Here is a 25,076-nt window from a genome sequence, read left to right as displayed (position 1 = left end):
AAGACACTGAAACTATTATTGTAATAAGGATTTATCTCTGGGTACCTCCTATTTTCAGAATAAGAGTTTATCATGTACTTTTTAACTGTAATACATACCTGTCTATTTCTCTAAAGAAAAACTGAAATTTATTGAGTTGAAATCTTGCCTCCTAAAACTATATTCCTTAGGAGGAAAGAGCATTTCATGAATAGCAAAATGGAATTTTACACCCTCAAAAAATAGTGCTGACACTGCAAATGTAATTTCAAGTCCAATCTTGAATATAAAACCACAGCTTACAGTCAACATACATGTTTTTGATTATCTCTTTCTTTGCTTCCCTTACTAAAAAAGCAATTGTGACAAGTTCCCAATGGCATGGTTTATGGTCTTTGAGAGCAAGAACCCTTTTTGGTCTCTGATTTCTGGGTTCCTGAAAACTATTATTAAAATGACCTGTACATGCTAAGTGCACATTAAATATTTGCTAAGTGAATGAATGTTTCATATAATGGTTCTTGGTCCTGAACACCATATTCATGAGGGTTCCATGCAGTTGCCCGGTCCAGCACTGTAGGCCGTGCCTGAATCTGTGGGCTGAGAGCCCTCGTCAGGGTCATTGGCTGTGGAGGAGCTAGGTACGTGGGAGAACTGTCCAGAGACACCAGGAAATGATACTAGAGCAAATTGTCCGTATCTGTTACATGGCAAATTAATGTAGACTGTTTTTTATCTGGACCATACGTTTTAATAAACTGGCAAATATGCTTCAGAGATATGGGAACTCCAGCAGGTTTCTTTTTTCTTGAGGAGAAAAAAGTGAAGAAGAGGTATATTTGAAATGATTTCATAGAACTAGAAATTAGCTCTTCATTAAAAGTAGGTTTCTGTGTAAGGCAAGTACTCACTAAAAAAAATTGTTGCAAGTTGTGTGATGTAAGAAAGAATCTTGATTTGTGGAGTGAACAGCTTGTGTGAATGCAAGCCTTTAAGGGGTGCTTCCAGAGCTGCCTTGGGGGGCAGCCAGAAGAGCCAAGCAAGCCCACTTTGCAACTGGCTTAATTTAACAGCCTTGTCGCAAGATTGCTGTGAATCTGCTGGTGGTGGCTTGCTCTTCCCTGAGTCACTTCTGGATTTGCGATGGCTGGATCACTTATAAAATCATAGGCTTGGCCGGACCATGGGCATAGTCTATATGGCACATGGTGCCTTTCACAGTAATGAAATGCCAACCCGAACTCTGGCAAGGTTTACTTTTTCTTCACCTTACTTCTCTGGTAATTTTATTCGTTCATACTCTCCTCCTCTTTGAGTCTCTGTACCCATACCAGTTCTCTATCCCTTCAGCCAAAAGACGATACTGTTATTGATAATAATCTTTTTATAACTTTCTCATTAGGAAATGATTTTTATCATGTAATATGTCCTATCATTGCATATTTTCAGAAATGAAATAGCTATGTTTTTGAATGCAAGAGGTGGGCATGCTTACAGCTGGAGGCATGGCTGGGGTTAGGGTCGGCAACCAGGAAGATCCGTGGGCAGAACCACCCACAATGCAGTGATCTCCCTGGAGGGCTGAGTTGAGGGCATATGGTCGGGTGTGGGTCAGGCTTAGGGTCTGAAGTCAGGAGCCAGAAGATTGAATGGACCAAGGTTAGGTAAGTTCTCCTAATCACCCCCTGCAGCCCCCTCCCGGCCCTGGAAATGGCACCATGAAATTCTGGCTTATACTAAGGGCTTATAATAATTTCAGAAGAAACAGTTTATAAATATCAATTCCTGATGTTTTGACAAAGCTTATGTTTCATATGTTGAATTCCTCACCCCAAGAACTAGTGTCTTGTAGCACAGAACCAGACAGTAAACTTTGGTGGCTTAGGTAAATCTGAAAGTTGACTGCCTTCCTTAAGACAGCAGTCTAAATGCTATACCCCTGAATAGTAAGGTAATTTCTGATAGCCTTACTTTTTCAAAGATGTGTGGTTTCAACCCAGAAACCAATGTTCATCTAATTTGGAAGTTTAATGGGTTGTTAGTAATATGAAAGTCTTGAAACAAGATGCGATTGGCTTTTTGACTCTACTTTTGAGTCTTACCCATCTTATTTTGGCAAGTTAATAACCTCTTTTGTGGAAAGCTTATTGTATATTCCTACTAAGTGTGGCCTAAATGTAACATAAGTTCTTCCATGTGAATGAAAATATTGATAACTTTCATGTTATTTATTTAAATAAGCTCTATGCAAATCATAAATTTGTGCATAATTATGAAGTATTTTAAACTGTTGGACAACATAATAATAAAGGAAAAAGTCTTGAGTTGGACATTTAAGACTTCAGTGTCACTAAATAGAGCAGGTAGATTGTAATCAGTATTTGTATAATCTGTTTTCTGAGCTTTCTGTCTTTGTCAGTGACTAAAATCATGCCTTAAAAAATGACTATCTCTTCTTTAGTGGTTTCTCTAAAGATTGGTGTAGGAATGATGTATGCGTGTATGCATGAGAGTAAAATGTACTTGTGTTCTTGGGAAGCAAGAGGACAGTGATAAATTTTAAGTAAAGTAGAAATTAAAACTTAAGAGAAACCAGAAGAACAGAAACTAATTTTTTAAAAGCATGTACAGTATCCTTTTTGAAATCCACCAACTTTATGTAATTGTTTAATATATACTTATAAAGATTTTTAGGGCAAAAAATGACATCCGTTCAAAGTTGACTCTTATTACCTTCTTCCTGGTGTGAAGACGAACACTTCTACCCAACTCCTCTTGGCCAAGGCAGTGAACAGCCTCTTTTCCAACCCCTGGATCGTCAAGCCACAAGTTTACCTTCAAGGGGTGAGCGTGCATTATCTCAGGTGGTCTGCCCTCCCACCTACACGGCTTCCTGCAGTTTCGTCACTGTTTGCAAATGTCCTGAAGACTAGCCCCAGGGCTACCCAGCCTTCAGTGTCCTGAGCTTGTGAAGCAAGCAGCAGGAATTGTCACCTGGTGCTGATTCTCTGTGCTCTGAAAAACCTGGAGCCTCCACTGTCCTTTCACTGCATTAAAAATAAATTGCTTCTCTTCTTTTCTGGGCTTCAGAATGTTTTCTAAAAATCAATTGGCAAAATAACCTTTATTTTCATAGGTGAAGTCAGGAATTCCAAAGCAACTGATATTGGGGTTTTGATGATTTTTGCTAAGTAGATTTCAGAAATTATGAAGTCCTCTTCCCCCGCCACTGTATTTGGAGAATAGAGTTTTAGGTTACCTGGAAATCAAACCATAGATTATTCATTTCATTCTTTTGGTGTGCATTTTGGAATATTAGAAAGCCTAGGTTCTGGCTCAGTATAGCCTATAAGTGGCTTTGTGATTATGAGCAAGTCGTTTAATGTGTCTGAATCTTAGCAAGCCAGTTAGGAATGGGGGGAGTGATTCCTGCCCTGTTCACCTGCAGGGCTGGTGTGGGGGAAGGTACCAAAAATATTAATGTTTTCATTATGATGGAAGGTTTTGTACAAAAATTAGGTGGCAGCATGATTTTATAGTTTTTCTTTTAAAAGACTGTATCCTTTACCCAACTCCTAAATGTAGAAACTTAGAATGACTGAATTAAAATAGTTTAAGTTATTAATTAGTTTCTCTCTGCTGATAGGCACTTGATCCACTTGTGTATCTTCTGCATCAAGAATTAGGGCAATAGAATTCATTTCAGTCGAGTTTTAAAGAATCAAAGTTAGAGCAGTTGAATTACTGACATCTATTTGCCTATGACCTCCACTTTAGCCAGATAAAATGTAAAATAAAAGGTTAAATTTCTGACACATTGCCAAGTTTAAGGGTCAAAGAAGAAAAAAAGTCCAACCATATTAACTGAATGAAAGATTATTTTCTTTAAAAATCCGTTGGGTTGTCTTATTCAGTGACTCTATTCTAGAATTTTCAGGCTACTTTTCAGTGTCTGCATGCTAACAAAAGTTCTGATTCTTTTTTCCTACAGTGTAATTATAATGCTGTGCAGCTTGCATTTTTGTTCTGGACTAGCTCTCTTCCTACACCTCCCTCCACCCCGTCCCACCTCCCCAAGCTCCTGAAACGGTCAGCCTGCTTAAATGTACTCCTCACTCTAATAGATGTGCTTATAGAATGTATACATGACAGAGCATTTGATATGTAAGTGGTTTAATTGTAATGTGATAAAGTAGGTACCTGACAGAATTCATTAATTTTTTTGTTATAGAGTTTCCTTATAATTTATATACAAACTTGTAGAGAAAGCCCGAGATTAAAGTGAATTTAAGTAAATACACTGAAGTTTTCTTTCCTAGGTTCTTTTATCACCTTTAAGACTGATTTGAGAAAATATGATCATGTTCTTTCTATTGTTCTACTTATTATAGGAGAAGTGGCTATAACTTGGAAGTGTTGGTTTTGAATTTCTGACTTGATAATAACACACATGTTACTAGGTCAGTAGTCTAAGAGATTTTGGAAGTAGCACATATTAACTCAATTTTATAAGGCATTAGGTCAATAAGAAAATAAAGCTATAATAATCATAAACTAGAAACCCTGAAGAAAATTGAGAAAAAAGAAGTTCATCACCCGGACACCAGATGCTTTTAATCTTTTGAAGCTCCCTGCTTTAGCAGAAGTCTGATATTTGGTAAATATTGATAACACGGATTATCGTGGAATGCTATTTCATAATTTCTGCAGTGGTTTTTTTAAGGGTCAGTGTTAAGTGTTTAGGACACACATGCCTGTAGCAGATGGAGCAATGGTGGCAGTCACTGGAGACTTCAGCACCAGCCAGCTGTCAGGGGGTATCCGCCACTCCAGCTGTTGGAGTACAGCTTTCTCAAAGTGCTTTTAACGCATTTGGATATTAACGTGTCAATTTAATAATAGTAAAATAGCTAACAAATGTCTCCGCATTTACCCAATGAATGCTGCATGTTTATTTCCTCTTCCATATTACTTCATAGAGTGATTCCCAGGTGGGGGATTTGTTTTTGTTTGTTTTTTGAATTATGACTTCTTGTTTTTCACTTCCTTTCAGTTTCATGATTCTTAACCCGAGAGTACTTTTTTTCTCATGGGAAGGGAAGGATAAATTTGGACTGAAGACCACCAGCAGCCCTAGTCTGGGTCACGAAAACTCTCATAGCAATCTTGAGGGGCCTTTTATTGGCCAAGACTGGAGCTGTCATAACTTGGTTTCAGCTTTAGTTCATGGACAGAGTGTCTAAAGAAATTTCCATCAGCATAAATATCCTTTGTATGAGCTGCTTAGAGCTACAAACATCTGGCCAGTTTGCATCAGGAACCCACAGAAGTTTCTTTGGCTCTTTAAAAATAAACCTAAGTGTTCTTAATTGACGTGTTTTATATCCATCAATATCTTTCCCTTGAAATATAGAATTCAGTCTTACTCTACGGCTTTATTGTACAGTTCAGTTTTTTTAAATGTTTACTTTTGAGAGAGAGAGACCGACAGACAGACAGAGTGTGAGCAGGGGAGGATCAGAGAGATAGAGAGAGAGAGAGGGAGAGGGAGACACAGAATCTGAAGCAGGCTTCAGGCTCTGAGCTGTCAGCACTGAGCCTGAAGTGAGCCTTAAACTCATGAACTGCGAGAGCATGACCTGAGCCCAAGTGAAATGCTTAACCAGCTGAGTCACCCAGGCGCCCCTCTACTGTTCTGTTTTATATTTGCTTAGTGCAGAAAATATTTAGTGCACAAAGTCTTTCTCTAACAACATCCTCAGATTTAAATACTATTAAATTTTTATTTTTTATTTTAAATGTTTTTATTTATTTATTTGGAGGGTGGGCAGAGAAAGAGGGAGAGAGAGAATCCCAGGCAGGCAGGCTCCATGCTGTCAACACAGAGCCTGACACAGGGCTGGATCTCACAAACTGTAAGATCATGACCTGAGCCGAAACCAAGAGTCACATGCTTAATCCACTGAGACACCTGGTGCCCCGAAATACTATTTAATATCAGGAGCTTATCAAATCCAGGTGTGAAATTACAGGGATGTATGGTTATATTAGGAATGATAATTAACTTCTCTTAGAACATGAGAAAAGATTCCCTGACTCTAATTTTTAGTAAATGCTGAAATACAAGTTAGAAGAATATGAGAGGGGAGCTGAATTTCTTTTTTCTTTTTTCCTTGATTTAAAAATTTTACTTCATGTAATGGAGAAGTGAAATTTTTGGTTGATAGTATAATCGGCAAATCACCTTTTTTGAGGAAATTTTTTAAAAATGTATTTTAAATATGATTGTTTTGAATGCTGTTGACCGGGCATGAGACAATAAAGTAGAAAACTGAGAAGAACATGGCAGCTGATGAAAGCATCTGGTTTGCTTACTTAACCTTCCTAGGCTTTGCCCAGCTGGGGACTCACCTGCTCACTGTTGTGTTAATGTTAGAAAAAAGACCATGTTGGAAAGTTAGTAAAATAAGAAAACATTTGTAGATGTAATAACTATTGGGTGGTTATAAAAGCAATGTAATTTGGTGGTTTAATTAAATCTATAAATTCCCATTAAATGAGCAGGTCGGATTTAAATTTGATTAGACTAAAACACCTTGCCACTGGATATACCTGTACTTCTGATTTGATGACATGGATTAATAGATAATTGATCTAACCAGGAGCTTATGCTGACAGTTCCAGACAAACATGTGGTCATATTTATTTTTAATGAAGTCTGTATTTGGGCATTAGTATTTTAGTGTTTGTCATTATGAGTTTTATGTTCACTTGAAGCAGTATTCAACTTTGGTTAGAAAATTCTTACAATGTGAAATTTATTAATATTATGTTCATATTTAAAGGAACGAACCTAAAATGCATAATAGTCCACTATGTATTATTCAGTAGTATTTCCATATAGCTTTCTTAACTGCCAAATGAAAATATGTTGGAGTGTAGGGTTTTTTTGTTTATTTTGTGACTTGATATATCAGTATAAAGGAAACTGAAATTTCTTCTTTAATCTGAGATCACTATAGAGAATCTGTAAAACTGAATAAGAGAAACCACAATAGTGATCACTGTAATTCATGTAGCTCTTATCCTCTGAAAATAGAGCTTTCCTTCAAAGGTCAAAGCAGCCTCATGCTTTAAAATTTGTATACTTCCTGTAAACTAAGAAAGGCTCACAGAATATCTTTTAAAACAGAAGTTGAAAGAGGAAGATCACATAGTCAGAAGGGAAGCTAGGAGTAAACCTAGGTATTTGGAGGCTACTGGAGTCAGGTAGATTACCCATGAGGATAGTCTGTCTTTGTAGACACGAGTCTGTGTGGAGAATTTTTCCATCTGTCCTTTGTGGACAGAGACCACAAGTACTCTGTAATCTAAGCTCTAGGAATTCACACAGCCCACTCATTGTAATAAGGCCACTTCTGATGGAAAGCTTCTGGTCACCTCTAGTGTAACCAGCATTAAAATTAAGATGGTGTAAACAGGCTCTGTCTCTTATGTAAATGACTGGTTACAGCAGCTTGATCTCCTTTTCTCATTTATTCTTTAATATAGAGAGGTATTTTAAACGGTTACATTAGTACTGAGGTTTTCTCATTTTGCTGCATCAACCCCCCATTCTTTTCAGATCTAAATGAGTGTGGCCTGAAGCCGCGACCCTGCAAGCACAGGTGCATGAACACGTACGGCAGCTACAAGTGCTACTGTCTCAACGGATATATGCTCATGCCAGATGGGTCCTGCTCAAGTATGTCAAGAATCTTAACTGTTTTATAAGTGCTCTGGCTCCATTTCACATTGTGCTCTGATAGGGTGTGTGAAAATAGCCTCCCAGGCCGTCCTAACCAGGATGTGAGCACGTGTTCGTATGCGTGCCTAAGGAATGGAAAATCAGAATAAAAATTGCCCATTTTACTTGTCTAGCAGTATTTTACCGTGGGTGCCATGTGAAACTGATTTGGAAGTGGGGTATTTAGGAGAGACATTGTAAACCTAAATGTGTTTTCTAATGTTTTTTTTTTTCCCCCAACACATTTTTGCCTATCTTCTGTCTGGGTAAAGAACTGCTCTAGCTGGAAAAGGGGCAACAGTGCCTATATGTTGTGTTCACAAGGACAGACACCGCACTGTTGGCTGGTAGAGGATCCGTCACAGGACGCAGTACTTACTGAGTATAAACTATGCGTAAATACCTTCTCACTTCACATTTACATTTCTTTATAGTAGTTTAAAGACTGAGATAGCACTTTTCTAGAAAATAAAATCTACTTCAACTGGAAAAATTAAATGGTTACAGTAACATACAAGTAGATTTCACATGTCTTTGTGAGAAAGAAATGTATCATGTTTGCCTACTCTCATTTGGATGTGGTTATAAGATGGACAACGCCCTGAAGTTTTCCGTAGGCTGAACATTGAACTGAGATGGTGTTTGTATGATATCTAACCATTGATGACTCGATTTTCATTTTTACTGAGTTATCTGTTAAGTTGGTTAATTATAAATTAATTATCCGTTATCTCTAACTGGGTTGCATTTTATTAAAAAATGGTTGAGCTAGTCTTATTTAGCATTGCATATTCAGCATGGAACCTTTAGAAGTAGGTGATTCATGTTTAATACTATGTGGTAGTGATGCTAGAGTCCTCTAACATTGTACAACTCAGTGGGCTATTTCCCGTTCCTAGAACAATTTAGTGGGAGATTGAGAAAGTCAATTGGATGTTTTACTTAAGACTGGCATTTAGCATGAGTAATCTGGAAAATTACCTCAGTCCTCTACTTTTCTTGGCCACTGGAAAAATTTCCAGATAATCTATGTGAGATAAAATTTTGTATTTTTCTTTGAATTTTTTAAATGTATTAAAGGTCTTCCCAAGATGATAACAGAGCTGGTTCACTTCTTAATCTTCTTGAAGCCTGGGAGAGTAAGGTCTTTCTGTCCCTCTGTTTTCAACGGTCTTTAGACTATTGGATAATTGAGGATTTTTTGTCTACGTTATTGACTGAGCGACAAGTTAAAAACAACAACAGCTATTTCAGTTATAGAATTTGTCCTCTGCATCTCTGAGTCAGCCAGTCACACTCTTTCCAGGTGCGCGGACATGCTCCATGGCAAACTGTCAGTATGGCTGCGATGTTGTCAAAGGGCAGATCCGGTGCCAGTGCCCCTCTCCCGGCCTACAGCTGGCTCCTGATGGGAGGACCTGTATGGGTGAGTTGTAAAATCGAATGTCCCTGTCAGCAGCTTCTCTAAGATAAAAGGACAAAGGGAAAGGTGATGGAGTGAGGAAACGAGGCAGTTACCTACATCAGGCAATTAGGTTCCTTCAGAAGATAAAGTGTCTCAGGAGAGGTCCTCTCTCTGGGAATGGATGATGGACACCGTGTTTCCCTAAAAATGAGGGATGGGAGGAAGCTTTAGGCAGAGGAAACCACATGTGCAAAGGCTTTGAAGTTTAAAAGAACATAATATTCAGGAAAGGCAGAGGAGCTCAGTATTTCTAGAATGTTAAGGACTGGGAGATAAAGCTGAAAAGGTAGGCAGGAATATATTATATGTGCTGCGCTAAAGAATTAGATTTTTTTTCTGGTAAAAAATCTGGTATCCTGGTAGTATATGATTGTGGTTAACAGTCTGGGCTTTGATTTCAAGCCTAGCTCTGCCATGTGCTTGATATGTACCTTTAGGCAAGAGACTTCCTTTCTTTGAGCTTGAGTCTCATCTTTAAAATGGGGGTAATGCCATCTAGAACCCTAAGAATTGAATGGGATTATATATGCAAAGAGCTGAGGAGAGTACCTAGTATGTAGTACTCACTCAATGAGGAGAGGTATTCAGTGATTCCAGAGAGATTTATTTAGTACTTTCTATTTTTCAGGTACTGTGTCAAGTGCTAGGATACATAGTGGGGGGCAGAGCAGACACCTCGCAAAGCCGATACTCGAATGGGAAGACAGAAAAGAAACAAATATCCAACAAAACGACAAACAATACTAAACGTTAATATGAGGTACTAAGAGACCAACATAAAAGGCCGATTTTAGAAAATAATGGGTAGAAATGGTGCAGGGCAACTGCACTGAAGGAAAAGAGGCTGGCCTGGGTGAGGTTCAGAAAGAAAGGCAGCCAGCGTGGCTTCAGCGCAGAGTGAGTGTGAGGTGCAGTGGCTGGAGTCATAGCTGGTGAGGCCGGTAAGGACTGTGTAAGGTACTGCAGGGTGTTCACGGACATTGTGAGGAATGATTTAATTCAAAAAGCAAGTAGAAACAGTTGAGGAGTCTCAAGTATGGTAATACTCCAATCTTACGTTTTAATAAAAGATTTTGACAGTTGAGTGGGAATGCTCTCGAGGGGGTGAGATCAGCCGTGAAAAGATTGGTTGGTTCCGAGGCTCTTGCAGTCCAGCGAGAAGGTGGCAGCTTGGACTAGGGTAGTAGTAGTGGGCGAAGACTACACGAGTTCTGGTCACCTTTCAGAGGTAGAATTAACTGGGCCCGATGATTTGAGGTTATGAGAAATAGGCTTGTGAAGGACGCTCTTGTTTCCAGTTGGAACAACTAGTGGATGCAGGTGCGGTCTCTGCTGAGGTGCGGTGCGAGAGCAGGGCAGCTCTGGTTCGGAGGGTGCACTGAAGTTTGGAGGTGTGGCATTTACGTTGCCTGTCGGGGTAGCCAGCCGGATAACATTTATGATGAGCCGCTCTCTGCCAGGCAACTGTGTGTGAACATTTTAAAATCCATCCCATGTGAATGTGCTATGCTACTCCTCTAAGACACGATTGATTTATTTTTCTAGATGTTGATGAATGTGCCACTGGAAGAGTGTCCTGCCCTAGATTTAGACAGTGTGTCAACACTTTCGGGAGTTACATCTGCAAGTGTCATAAAGGCTTCGACCTCATGTACATTGCGGGCAAATACCAGTGTCACGGTAATGAGCCCCGACCATCGTTTTGTTTTGTTTCTTCCTGTGGTGCAGAAAGCTCTCTTAACTGGGGTGGTGACTGGGGTGTCAGAGGCAAGGGAGGGGACCGGCATTACATTAAGCAGAAGTCCAGTTCACCCACTGTCAGTCCTGGATCTACATATGCTTTTTTTCTCCCATTTATCTGCTGATTTTACACAGACCTTTCAAAAAAAATTTTTTTGGAGACTCTATATAGAGTTTTTTTTTTTTTATATTTATTTACTTATCTTTGAGAAGGAGAGAGAGAGAGATACCACCAGGGTGCTAACAGGGGAAGGGCAAAGAGAGGGAGGCACAGAATCCCAAACAGGTTCCAGGCTCTGAGCTATAAGCACAGAGCACAGTGTGGGGCTTGAACCCATGAACCATGAAATCATGACCTGAGCCAAAGTCAGATGCCTAACTAACTGAGCCACCCAGGTGCCCATGCAGACTCAATATATGGAGTTTTGATGTCCTCATACTCATCTCCCAAATAAACTTCTTTTCCCACTTCCTGATGCAGATATAGATGAATGCTCCCTTGGTCAGTATCAGTGCAGCCACTTCGCCCGATGTTACAATGTGCACGGGTCCTACAAGTGTAAATGTAAAGATGGATACCAAGGTGATGGACTGAGTTGTGTGTGTAAGTAGTGCTTTTCTCCCATCTTTAAATTCTAGCAGGAAATACGGGGTTACACAAAGGCTGTTACTCGGGAAGATGAGGAACAAGATTAATTATCAAGAAAGTATAATTTTTATAGCTAATAATACTAGTCTATTTTCTGCAATCAAATCACTTTGCTCAGGTATTTAAAAAAATTAAAGACTCAGTAATACATTCTTTCTCTCTTTTTAAATGTTTATTTATTTTGAGAGAGAGAGAGAGCATGAGCAAAGGAGGGGCAGAGAGAAAGAGAGAGAATCCCAAGCAGGCTCTGAGCTATCAGTAGAGCCCGCAATGGAGTTTGATCCCATGAACCATGAGATCATATCCTGAGCTGAAATCAAGAGTCAGTCGCCTAACTGACTGAGTCTCCTAGGTGCCCTGACTCAGTAATACATTCTAATCTTAAAAACATTCAATTTCTGTGCTAAAACATCTCAGTAGCTTCTGTTTGGTTCACAAGAAATTATGGCACTCTGAGAATCGGATTTTGTTATAATCAGAAATAAAAGTTTGTCATCAGCATTAGATTATGACAGGGAGAAAATCTGAATATATTCTATATCTTTTGCTCCTCTGTTTTATGTCTTTAAATTGTATTAAAAGTCATTCTGATATTTATTTTCTCTAAATTTAGAACTGTTTTGCTTTTTAAATTCTTACAAGCTCTGCTTGGAGTATGGCTATGTTAGTAGATAAACTTTCATCCTGGAGGTTATTTTTTTTATGTTTTACAAATTAAAGACCATATTTTGCATACACTTCATGTGACAATAGATAATTTTTAAATTTTTGGAGTAAAATATTTACTGAAAATCATGAGCCATAAAATCATGGGGATTAAGGGATTTTTGAAGGGTCATGTAGTCATACTCCCAGCCTGGAGTATATCATTCCAGGAAGATTAAATATTAATTCCTTTTGGTGAAGATAATCACAAAAAAAGATTCCACTGATAATCACAATGACCTCTGAATTTTTTTAAAGTGATTATATAAATTAGTAAGGGGGAAGCAAACCAACTTTAAAAATATGCAGAACAATTAATGAAAATATTTTGCATGAAAACGGGTGAACATATGGGAAGGAGGTAGGAAGAGGAGAGAAGGAAACTAACCACAAGAGACTCTTAGTGATAGCGAACAAACTGAGGATTGAGGGAGGGGGGCTGGGAGGGGGTGAGCGTGGGACGGGCTGGGTGGGTGATGGGTACTAAGGAGGGGATTTGTGATGAGCACTGGGTGTTGGATTTAAGTGCTGAATTGCTGAAATCTACTCTTGGAACCAATATTGCCCTGTATGTTAACTAAAATTTAAATAAAAATTAATAAGAAAGGAAGAAAAGAAAGAAATGTTTTGCATAAGTTGAATCTATATAGAGTATGGAAAAGTATTAGTCTTTAGACAATCTGAAACATGATTTTATAATATATGTGTATTATAGGGACACTTAACATATTCTCACAACACACATTTCTCATATTAAAAAAATTTTTGTGTCTTTATTTTGAGAGACAGAGTGTGAGTGGAGGAGGGGCAGAGAGAGTGGGCGACACAGAATCTGAAGCAGGATCCAGGCTCTGAGCTCTCAGCACAGAGCCCAGCACGGGGCTCAAACCCAAGGACCTGAGCCAAAGTCAGATGCTTAAATCGACTGAGCCACTGAGGCTCCCCACACATTTCTCATATTTTAAAAAACTTAGCATGTTTCTGCTTTTAAAAAAACTCTTAAAAAAATCTTATTGTTGTCTATTTTGATTTTACAGATATTTGAAATTCTTTGTGTTTTAAATACATATCCATTACAGAAATGCCAATATAACTTTTGCACATATCTGCAGGATGGATATGTGTGTGTATGAATACATATGTATATAGCAGATACATATACACACATAGTTGTTATTTGGAAAACAGCTTGATGTACAGTAGAGAAATATTGTAAATGTGAAAAGTAAGCCTAGTTAGCATTAGATATTCTAATGTTTTTCACAATTTGATTCCACAATTGAACTTATAATGTTTATTTATTTTGAGAGACAGCACACATGTGAGCACACATGTGGGAGGGGGCAGAGAGAGAGAGAGGGAAAGAGAGAATCCCAAGCAGGCTCTGCTGTGTCAGTGCAGCACTTAACATTGGCCTCGAACTCACAGACTGTGAGATCATGACCTGAGTTGACATCAAGAGTCCCATGTTTAACCAGCTGAGCCACCCAGGCACCCCTTCACAGCTAAACTTTTAGAGAGAGATGGTTACACACTAATTTAAATTCTTTGACTCTTTCAGATATTCCAAAAGTTATGATTGAACCGTCAGGTCCAATTTATATACCAAAGGGAAATGGTACCATTTCAAAGGGTGATGGAGGACACAGTAATTGGATTCCTGACGTTGGAAGTACTAGGTGGCCTCTGAAGACACCGTATATTCCTCCTGTTACCAACAGGCCCACTTCTAAGCCAACAACAAGACCTACACCAAGGCCAACACCACAGCCTACCCCACCCCCACCCCCAGAACTCGGAACATCTCCACCAATAACAACCCCGGAAAGACCAAGCACCAGACTAACAACTGTACCGCCAGTTGCCTCTACATCTCCGCGATGGGTTACAGTTGACAACAGGATACAGACGGATCCTCAGAAGCCCAGAGGGGATGTGTTCAGTAAGTCAAATAAATGTTAGCACAGTTTGGAGGTTTCTTCCAGTTTTACTGAGCTGTAATTGACACATAGCACTATATAAGTTTAAGGAATTCAGAGTAATGGCTTGACTTACATAGATCATGAAATGATTACCACTTAACATCCATCATCTCATATAGGTACAAAAGAACATTTTTTTTCTGTAATGAGAACTCTTAGGATTTACTTTCGTAACAACTTTCATATAAATCCTACAGCAGTATTAACTGTAGTCATAACATTGTACATTATATCCCTAGTACTTATCGACCCTATAACTGGAGGTTTGTACCTTTTGACTACTTTCTTCCAGTGCTCCCTCCCCTGCCCACCACCCTGGCCATCACAAATCTGTTCACTTTCTGTAAGTTGTTGTTGTTGTTTTTTAAGATTCTCCATATAGTATGTGAGGTCATACAGTATTTGTCTTTCTTTGACTTATTTGATTTAGCATAATGCCTCAAGGTGCACCCATATTGTCTCAGATGGCAAGATTTTCTCATTTTTTTAAGGCTGAATTGTATATATATTCCATTGTGTATTTATACCACACCTTCTTTATCCATCCATCCATCGATGGACACTTAGTTGTTTCATGTGTGGCTATTGTAAATAATGCTGCTATGAACATGGGGGTGGAGGTGTCTCTTTGACACGGTGTTTTCATTTTCTTTGGATAAATACCCAGAAGTGGAGTTGCTGTTTCATATGGTAATTCTAGTTTTACTATTTTGAGGACCCTCCGTACTATTTTCCATGGTGGTTGCACCAATTTACATTCCCACCAACAGTGACCAACGGCTCTCTTTTCTCTGCCTCTTTGCCAGCATTTGTTATCTCTCGTCTTTTTGATGGTGGCCATTCTAACAGGCACGAGGTGGTATCTCCTGGCACTTTTAAGTTGCATTTCCCTAATAATTAGTGATGTTGAGCCTCTTTTCATTTGGCAGTTGCCCATGTGTGTCCTTTTTGAAAAATGTCTGTTTTTATTTGGATCATTTGGGTGTTTTTCCTATTGAGTTGTATGAGTTCCCTGTATATTTTAGACATTAACCCCTTCACAGATACATTGTCTACAAATATTTTTCTCCAGTCCATAGTTTGTCTTCACTTTCTTGATGGTCTCTTTTGCTGTGCAGAAGCTTTTCGGTGTGATGTAGTCCTAGTTGGATTTTATTTTATTGCTTGTGCTTCAGGTGTCATATCCAATATGATCATTGCCAGGACCCATGTCAAGGAATTTTTTCCATATTTTCTTCTAAGCGTTTCATAGTTTTGGGTCTTACATTCAGGTATTTAATCAATTTTGAGTTAATTTTTGTGTATTGTTTAAGGGTCCAGTTTCATTCTTCTGCATGTGAATATCCAATTTTCCCAGCACCATTTATCGAAGAGACTGTCTTTTCTCCAGTGAGTATTCTTGGTTTGCTTGTCAAGTGTTAGTTGACCATATATGCTTCAGTTTATTTCTGCACTGTTGATTTCGTTCTGTTAGTCTGCACCTCTGTCTCTATGCCAGCACCACACTGTTTGGATGACTACAGCTGTATGGTATAGCTTGAGATCAGGCAGAATGATGCCCCCTTCATTGTTCTTCTTTCTCAGGATTGCTTTGGCTACTCAGGGACTTTTGTGTTAGCACATTATTAATCTCTTTACAATGACATTTCAATCATAGGCCATACCTTGAATAAGAATGAAACTTATAAAAAGAATTATCTGTACAAAACATAAGTCATATGTCTTTATTGTTAAATATTGTAAAGAACCGTATAAAAGGCAATCAGTGGGGCAAATAACAATGTATGTAGCAATGGCGGAAACATCATGAAGTCATATAGTAGGTCATAGCTCCTGTCCAGTGTGAGAATTCTCCTAACATGTTCAGATTTACTAAAAAAAACCTCTGAGATGGGAAACTTACTGTATCAGTGCCCTTTAACTTAATCTAATCATTTATTTAATCAATAAACACTTTTGAGTATCTTTTAGAATACCAGGCCCTGTATTAGGCATTGGACTTACAAAGATAAGACAGAAAATGTATAATCTATTGAGAAAGATAGTTTCCCCGAGGATAACTGGGGTAGTGTGCTGGTGAGAGAGATCTGTGTAGCACTTTATGGAAACGGAAGGGGCATCGAATCCATCTTGAGGCAGGGCGTATTTGGGGTGGGAGTGAAAAGGAGTAGGAAGCAGCCTAGCCTGGGCAATACAGGGCTGGTAAACTAGAGGGTTGAGGAGAAAATCAGACGGCTGCCCTCTCTGTTTGCTGTGACCTGGTGGTTGGATCTGATCTGGAGTCTTTCTCCTAGATTATCGGGGTGAATGAGTGAAAGACGGTGTCACCCACAGAGATGGAGGCTAGAGGTGAAGTAGCAAGTTCTGAAGGAAGAGGTTCCCCTATTACCAGATCAAAATGTGCAGTTTTACAACGTGCACTCCCCCCACATTTATCCATTTGTCACGTCCCACGGTGACTATTCTTAGCCTCTTTTGTGTTCGCCCCTCTGTCTCCTCTTCTCTCCCAGTATTAGTTTCTTCCTTCCCTTTTCCCAATCCTCCATGACAGAACCAGACTTTGCTCCTTTATACTGAATACTTCTGCAATTTTTTCCAGGTTAAAAGAATACTGACATTTATGATCTATTTAAAATTAAAAAAAATTTTTTTAATGTTTTATTTATTTATTTTTTTAATACAGAGAGAGACAGAGCATGAGAGGGGGAGGGGCAGAGAGAGAAGGAGACACAGAACTGGAAGCAGGCTCCAGGCTCTGAGCTAGAGGTTAGCACAGAGCCTGATGCAGGGCTTGAACCCACGAACGTGAGATCTGACCTGAGCCGAAGCCAGAGGCTTAACCATCTGAGCCACCCAGGCGCCCTTATGATCTATTTAAAAGAGAAGTTTATCTTTGCTTGTGTGTGACTCTCAAATTTTCCTTCTAGGCCATTGTCCATTTAAAGAGAGATCAAAATTCTCTAATTCTGATGTAGTTGTGTGTTTTTAGGCAAAAAAATATATAATTTTAAGGGAATCAGATTGTATATCTAATAATATGTTTTGCATGCATATATCTTTTATTTGAAAATAATATATTTGTTATCTTTCTCCTCTTTTCTCTCGCCCTCCTTTCCTCTTTTTCTTTCTTTGCAGTCTCTCTCTCTCTTTTACTCCTCTGCATTGTTTTGTTTTCATCTCTTTGTGATCATACAATGGGGTTTTTATTCCTGGGTGCTTAAGTACATATAGTACTTCTGTTATTCTGTTGCATTAAGGTAGGGTTATAAAAACTTTGCTACTTAATATAAAAAGACACTGTAACATAGATACCAACATCTTTCTGAGCCATTAATGTTTTCTCTTTTTAAAAGTATGTCTTTCTTTCCATTATTCCTCCCTATATCAGCACACATGTGAATTAAAAATAAGCAATCTGGAGGCACCTGGGTGGCTCAGTCGGTTAAGTGTCCAACTTCGGTTCAGGTCATGATCTCATGGTTTCTGAGTTTGAGCCCTGGGAGGGGCTCTGTGCTCACAGCTCAGAGCATGGAGCCTGCTTCCGGTTCTCTGTCTGCCTCTCCCCGACTTGTGCTCTGTCTCTCAAAAATAAATATAAAAAAATAAGCAATCCAATCAAGCTCACTGATTGAATTTAGCGGGGTGACACTGGGGAGACATGGAGTTCCGAGGATGTTTGAGAGCACTCGTTCTAAGAGAGAGTAATCTTAAAGACGTGCCCTGGAAAAGAATCGCCCTGACCAGATGCCAGGGCCCCCGGGTGCGTGCCGCAGACAGCAGCGCTGCCTCCACACACCGCTGCCCCACGTCAGGTGCCGCCTCACTTCATCTTCAGCTCTAGCTGCTGGCTAACGTTCGCATGTAGGAGGGCATTTTAGGCACTTCTTAATTTGCTGTCTTGTGATTATAGCATATTTTCTGAAAAGGGGGAGGGTTCTAAGCTTTTAACTCAGGACAAACAGCCGGTGTTTATTCACTGAAAACAGAAAGGAACTTTAGCACTATGTTAGTTCAACACCATCTCTTCATTGAGTATTTTCCTAACTTCTGGCAAAATCATTTCTTAAGCCATCCTTATTCTCCATGGGTCTGAGAACCGAATTTGGCTCTCCTCATTTCATAAATTTTCGGGTGGCATTATTTTCAGCCACTGTTAGGCAGTCTCAGAACAGCCCTATATTTCAATAGTTGTATTTTTCTTTAAATTGAAAGATGTATATTTGTTTAATGGAAAAGGTGTTTAACAGAGCTTTTCTTTCTAATGTGTGCATGTTTGTGTGTGTATTCTCCCCCTGAGAAAAGATTAAAGATATTTTTAAAGGAAATAAAAAAATTATAACACAAATACATCTATACCCCAGACTTCTCCCCCAACTCTACAGGTATATATCCACCTGCCTGTTTAACCTCTCCAGTTGGATAGAAATACACATGTCAAATTCTTTAAATCTACTTGTTTCTTCCGATCCTCAGCCCAAACACATTCTACTTGTGGTCTTTCTCACTCAGGAGATGTCCCCTACCAGTTGCTAAGACAAAGAACTCAGAATCATCATAAACTACTCTTTTTATACCCACATTCAATCTATATGTTAATGCTGTTAACCTTACCTTCAAATACAGTCTAAAGTGGGACTACCTCTCTCCCTCTCCAGCATGGCCACCCTGATCCAAGCCGTTCTTCCCCTGGAGCACAGGTCCAAATTCCTTCATCTAGATAATTTGTGGAATATAGCAATTTTTAGATTTTAGAAAAGTAATAAGGTACATGTGCATACCGAGGCAGGTTAATGTTTGTGCAGTGAAACATAGGAATACTTACGCTAATTTGGCTACTAAAGACAGTTTGGTTAAGTGTAGGTTATTTTTGCCACCTGATGAGTTACAGAAACAGCTGATGGATTTCAGCATTATGAGTGAGAAACCATGGAGCCTTCCACCAGGTCTCCCTGCTTCCACCTTGGTTCCTCCATGGTCTCTTCTCAACCCAACAGCTAGAGGGATCTTTTATCTTAATTTTTTTTAATGTTTGTTTATTTTTGAGAGAGAGAGAGAGAGAATCAGAATGAGAATAAATATGAGCGGGGGAGAGGTAGAAAGAGTCGGGGACCAAAGATCCAAAGCAAGCTCTGTGCTGGCAGCAGAGAGCCCTACATGGGGCTCAAACTCACAAACCACGAGATCATGACCTGAACCAAACACTTAACTGAATGAGCCACCCAGGTGCCCTGCTAGAGGGATCTTTTAAAATATAAATGATGGGGCACCTGGATGGCTCAGTTGGTTAATGGTTAAGCATCTGACTTCAGCTTAGGTCATGATCTCACCATATGTGAGTTTGAGCCCCACTTTGGGCTCTGTGCTGACAGCTCAGAGCCTGGAGCCTGCCTCAGATTCTGTGTGTGTCTCCCTCTCCCTTCCCCCACTCATGTTCTGTCTCTCTCCCTCTCTCAAAAATAAACGAACATTTAAAAATGTTAAAATAGAAATGAGATGTCATTCAAAGCTCTGCATCAGCAAGCACTTGGTTCCATAAGAACATAGGCCCTCCCAGTGCCTCACAGAGTCACATAGGAGATCTCATCTCCCCCCTCTGCCCTCACTGACTCCGTTCCAGCCTCCTCACTGATTCTCAGACTGATCCTGTTTTAGGACTTTTGCTCCAACTGGTCCCTATCCCTGGAACACTCTTCCCCTGGCTCTCAGCTTAGTTCACTTTCTCACCTCTTGACTCCGAAGTCAGCTTACCTACCAGTGAGGCCACCCTGACCCCTGTGTTCAATTGTGACCTGCACCAACCACCACCAGCATACCTTTCTCCTGTTTTCTCTTTTTAGTCGCACTTATAACCTTCTAAAATAGGGTATTATTTACTTATCTGTTGTTTGCATTGTCGTATCTCCCTACAAGAATACAAACTTTCTGAGGTCAGGGATCTTTGTCTATTTTGTTCATTGTTGTATCTCAAGGACCTAGAACAATGCCTGGCACTTAGTTGGCACTTGGACACCATTTGTGCAACAAAGGAATGAATTTGTCACTCACAGCATTTTAACACAAAGTAAATTATCATTGTGTGTCATCCATACAAAAGCTAGTTTAATATAACAACACATTTGATCTATATTTATGAATTAAAACACATTTTTATTGTTCCTTTTTGTTTTCTGTGGTGCTTCCACCATTTTCCCCCTCTCTTTCTTTTTAGAGATTGGTATTCTATTCAGTGGAATAGTAAATCTGAAAATTCAATGTTAATGAGAAGACAGATGATGTCAGTTTAGAGACAATGAATGACTCAAAGCATACAATTCCTAGCTTCTGAGATGTGCTCAAATAATCTTTGCTTTGTGCTCTTATTATTTGAAAGTTGGCCTGTGAGAGGACACACAGTTTTTTTAAAAACAACATTTCTTGTAGATATAAACAAAATATCATTCCAGCTGGAATTTTTATCCTGTTACTACTCCTAGAAAAAGGTTTAAAACAGAAAAAGATAAGTTTAAACTTCAAATAAGCAATCCAGCTGCAAGGATTATAATATAGCCTTTTCGCATTTTAATTTGGGGCCTAAAATCTTTCATCTAAATGAACATCAATTAATTACCCAAGAGTGATATCTTAGGAGGCCTAAAAATATTCATCCCAATTACATTCAGAATCTCTAGTGGTAACTATTAAGTCTATCACTATAACCCATCTTACTGTTGGGATATTCTTTCTCATATTTAATCTAAATTCTCTAAATTATAGTTTATACCACTTCAGTATTGTCAGGTAATTATGGCTGATGGACCCAGCTGGTCAATGTCTCCAGACCCCATATTCCATGTATTAAAAGAACACGCTCTGGAAATTACTCAGCTGTTTCTTTTTTAGGCTCAGTAATTTGTTTCATAAACCTTTTCTTAGAAATATTGTTTTTCAACTCAGCAGTCTTTTTGGGCTGCCCTTTGAACATTCTTCGTCTTTCAAATCTGTCTCAAACTATGGGGTCCGAAGATAGTAACAGTCAGGTCTGACCCAATATTGATTGCAAAGAGAGGTTCTTTAAACATGTTTCTCTAATCTAAATCCTTTTCCTCTGTTGTCAAGTATGTTATCGTGCAGATTTATGGGCAGCTGTTTCATCCCCAGACGTTTTTCCCTCAAACAGTCACACAATGCCTGGTAGATAGTAGGCACTCAAAAATATTTATTGAATGGAATGTGATAAAATTTTATGTTGGAATCAACTTTTTTTCAATCTGTGTTATTCTTCAAATGCTTGAACTCGCTAAATTTAACTTGTTGATTCTGATATGATCAAAGTTGATTTCAGATTATTGTCTTTCTCTTACCCTGATACAGCTTACTAGTAGCCATTGAAAACAAACGTTCTCTAGAAAACTCTAGTACACTTCTAATTGAGCATAATGTAGGGAAATAGTGAAAGGGCATTGAAAGGAAATATGAAAACAAGGTTGAGACATGAAATTGAGGAGTTTTTAACTGCTGCTAAGGAGACTATACATTGAATCAGATCTAATTTTGATTCTTACCTCTATTTTTTATGAGTAAGATGCCTTTGGACAAATGACTGTGCATTTTCTCCCATCTGTACAGTTTCTGAGATCAGTGGGTTGATCTAGGACTCTGGAAGAGTCTGTTGGAAGTTGGGGGGAGGGTTGGGGAGACAGAAAGAGGCTGGGCACTCTTAGAGCAAGAAAAGCAGATTTTCTTGGTGGGATACTTGTTTAGACACCAGGGATACACTGCAAGGAATTGCTAGAAAGTTGGAGACCTAACACCAAAGACAAAAATCTGGTATCAGAGCAGGTAGAAGCTATCCCAAAGCAAAACAAAACAAACCAACAAACAAAAAAAGAAAACCTTTATGTAGAACCTGAAGTAAAGGAACTTAGGGGGAAATGCATTCTAGTCTAGTAATACAATGACATATTATGCAACAATGTTTTTTGAAAAATATTTAATGCCTTGGGAAAATGCTAATGTTATAAAAAGCATTAAGTGAAAAGAATGTACAGAAGTATACATATCATTTGACCCCAATTAGGTATAAAACACATGTCTGCCTATGTCTGGATGAATATAAAAGTTTGGAAGAAAAAACAATTAGTAATTGTGAATCCATCCAGTTTATGATATTTGGGGTAATTTTTCTTGTCTTTAAAAAATTTTTTTTAATTATACACACACACCCCACACACATACATGAATATATGAGTGAGTGTGTGCACACGCCTGCCTGGGAGGATGAGAGGAAGAGGGAGGGAGGGGGAGAGAGAGAGAGAGAGAGAGAGAGAGAGAGAGAGAGAGAGAGAGAGAGAGAGAGAGTATTTTTAGCAGGCCGCAAGCCCAGCAGGAACCTGGGGTGGGAGGTGGAGGCCTCGATCTCCTTGAATGGTGAGGTCATAACCTGAGCCACAATCAGGAGCGGACATTTAACCAGCTCAGCCACCCAGGCCCCCCTCTCCATGTCTCTTTGTTGTCCTCTCTTAGTGATGTTTAATCCTCCCATCCCGACTGCCTGTTGGTCACTGCGATTTATTCTCAGCGGGGTTCCTTAGGACAGGTGTCAGTGGTCACGGAATCCACTCACCACAGGAAGAGAGTGAGTTGTGTATTTTGGAAAACATGCCCCATGGGATTCTCATTCTCCATCATATAATTTTATTTAGAACATCCTGGTTTTTAAAAATGCATTAAATGTTTTATTAGCTTCTATTTTTAACCTTTCAAAAGTGTGTTTATAATGGAGTGTGTCACATATGTCCAGTTTTAGCTAGAAAGCTCAGATTACCACAAGGAATATAATTCCAGTTGGACCAAGAAGCAAATTTTTTTCAAAGTGTTGTCAGAAGCTCGTTGGAACCTGAATAACCTAGGGTGCCTATTTAAGATGTAGATTCCTAATCCCTATTGCACATTTACTAAACCAGACTTTCTAAGGAAGTACTTCTCTGTCCTCAGTATATATATAAGTCACATAAAACGTGGTTAAAGTGAAAACTTCGATTCGGTGGGTCTTGGAGAGGACCCGAGATTCTGCATCTTTAACAAGTTTACAGGTAATGCTATTGATCTGCTGACCACACTGAATAGCAGGGCTCTGTCTAAACCTGAATGGTAGCTCCAGCCAGTAGAACAGAAACAGATTAGCCAGATGTGGAATGTTTCAAATATAGCAATTGTGCCTAAAATGTAAAGGTATATGGCATCTGGGCCACATAAAGAAGGAAAATGTTGCAGAATAAAGATTAGAGAATATAATGTAATGTAGATCAGTTGCTCTTACCGGAGCCTTATCAGAGAGCCAGACTCATGGTTGCTGTGCTATCCTAGACCATGAGAATGTGTTGAAATTCCAAGTACCATGCAGTAAGAAGAAAATTGTTTCCATTTTCGTGATTGCTGCTTTGCTACATGCTGTGTATGGTTTCCTTCTCTCATCTTCCTTCTGTGAATTTTTACGGAGTCTGTGGCTGGTGGCATCACATTGTTCTTAGTCATGAAAATAGGATCTCTTCTGAGTCTATGTGGTAATGAGTAAAAAGATTGTTTCTGCTGAGGGGTGAAAAGGTCTTCAAACTAGTTTGCTATCTGGTAAACAGCAAGGCCCACAGAGACCCTGAGAAGATGCCTGACATCTCCCCGAGGATTACATTTCTGCTCGTGTTTTTGAAGGAGTGAGTTGTTACTGCTTACAGGTCAGGATCTGGTGCTGTGAATTCTGAAAGTTTTCAAGATTTTTGATTTATATTTTAATTTGATTTTATGGTGGCTGGTAAAGAAGAAATAGTTCTCTCTGGAAGGGACAAATTGAATTCTTGGTGGACGTGACCAAAGTCAGAAATCAAAAAATGTTAAGTTGTGTGCACGACTGTCTGTAGTATTGTAATGAAAAGTACTGTGCTCAGCCGCTCTGTGATTGAGGGCCTATTACTAAATCTTCCCCTGCCTTTGTTTCTTTACCTGCAAATGGGGATAATAATAGGATCTGCCTCATTGTGCTGTCCTGAAGATTAGATGGCAGAGTGCATGTGGAACTCTTACCATAACGCTTGGCATATAATAAGAACAAAGTACCTAATAGCTCGTACTCCGTCTGTTGATGTTGTTGAATTCAATTATACAGTAATAATACCATACACTGAACTCATAAAAATACAGCCCTATTTTGTGTTCCAGTTCTGAGTCTATATTTTTCTGAGGCTTTTTATTACAGTTCATTATAATTTTAATAGTATTTTTGGCTAACTGGATCATTTTGAACCAAATTGGTTTGCAAGTGAGAGCTATTAGGTGAGCAGAGAAAAATACAACTGGAAAACTGCTACTTCACCCATCCTTTACTTTTTACCAAGTCACTGGAATACGCTGTTTCATTTCGGCGTTGATAGTGACCAGATGAACAGTTGTGATGGCAAAAGAGAGACAGGAGCCCCTTGACTTCATAGCTGTGCAGATAGTGACAACAGCTTTTTGAGAGATGAGTTGTCTGGGTGGGAACATGTTACCTGTGGTATCTGATAAATAACAAAAATAAAAGCTTTTTTTCCCTTTAAAGTGACTTCTTTGGCCTGATGGCATTGACCCTTGTCCACCAGAGCAGGTGGCCTCTGCGCCTCCCCCGGTGTTGGTGCTGCGCTCCGTGCCAGCAGCCCCACGGGGTAACCCGCTCACCCACCAGGTGTCTGCTCACTGCCTGCTCTGGAGTGCTAGTGACCGGGCTACCCTTTATGGTTTTCTTGGCTCGTAAGAGGGAAA

General features: G+C 39.3%; 1 protein-coding gene across 9 annotated transcripts in view; it reads left to right on the top strand.

Moving 5' to 3' along the window:
- NPNT (nephronectin) overlaps positions 1-25,076 on the top strand; it is a 78,044-nt gene that overhangs the window by 32,407 nt on the left and 20,561 nt on the right. For 5 of the 9 annotated variants that reach the window (XM_029942388.1, XM_029942373.1, XM_029942398.1 and 2 more), the window contains 6 exons: positions 2,731-2,823; positions 7,604-7,723; positions 9,072-9,191; positions 10,776-10,910; positions 11,452-11,574; positions 13,886-14,266. In XM_029942388.1, coding sequence (XP_029798248.1) covers positions 2,731-2,823; positions 7,604-7,723; positions 9,072-9,191; positions 10,776-10,910; positions 11,452-11,574; positions 13,886-14,266 — 972 coding nt within the window. The remainder of the gene's footprint in view (positions 1-2,730; positions 2,824-7,603; positions 7,724-9,071; positions 9,192-10,775; positions 10,911-11,451; positions 11,575-13,885; positions 14,267-25,076) is intronic. The other 4 variants (XM_029942423.1, XM_029942407.1, XM_029942425.1 and 1 more) reach the window with 1 other exon arrangement.

Source organism: Suricata suricatta, chromosome 1 (assembly GCF_006229205.1).
Source record: "Suricata suricatta isolate VVHF042 chromosome 1, meerkat_22Aug2017_6uvM2_HiC, whole genome shotgun sequence".
NCBI lineage: Eukaryota > Metazoa > Chordata > Mammalia > Carnivora > Herpestidae > Suricata > Suricata suricatta.
Note: the sequence above shows the minus strand (reverse complement) of the source record. Positions and strands in the feature narration are given on the sequence as shown.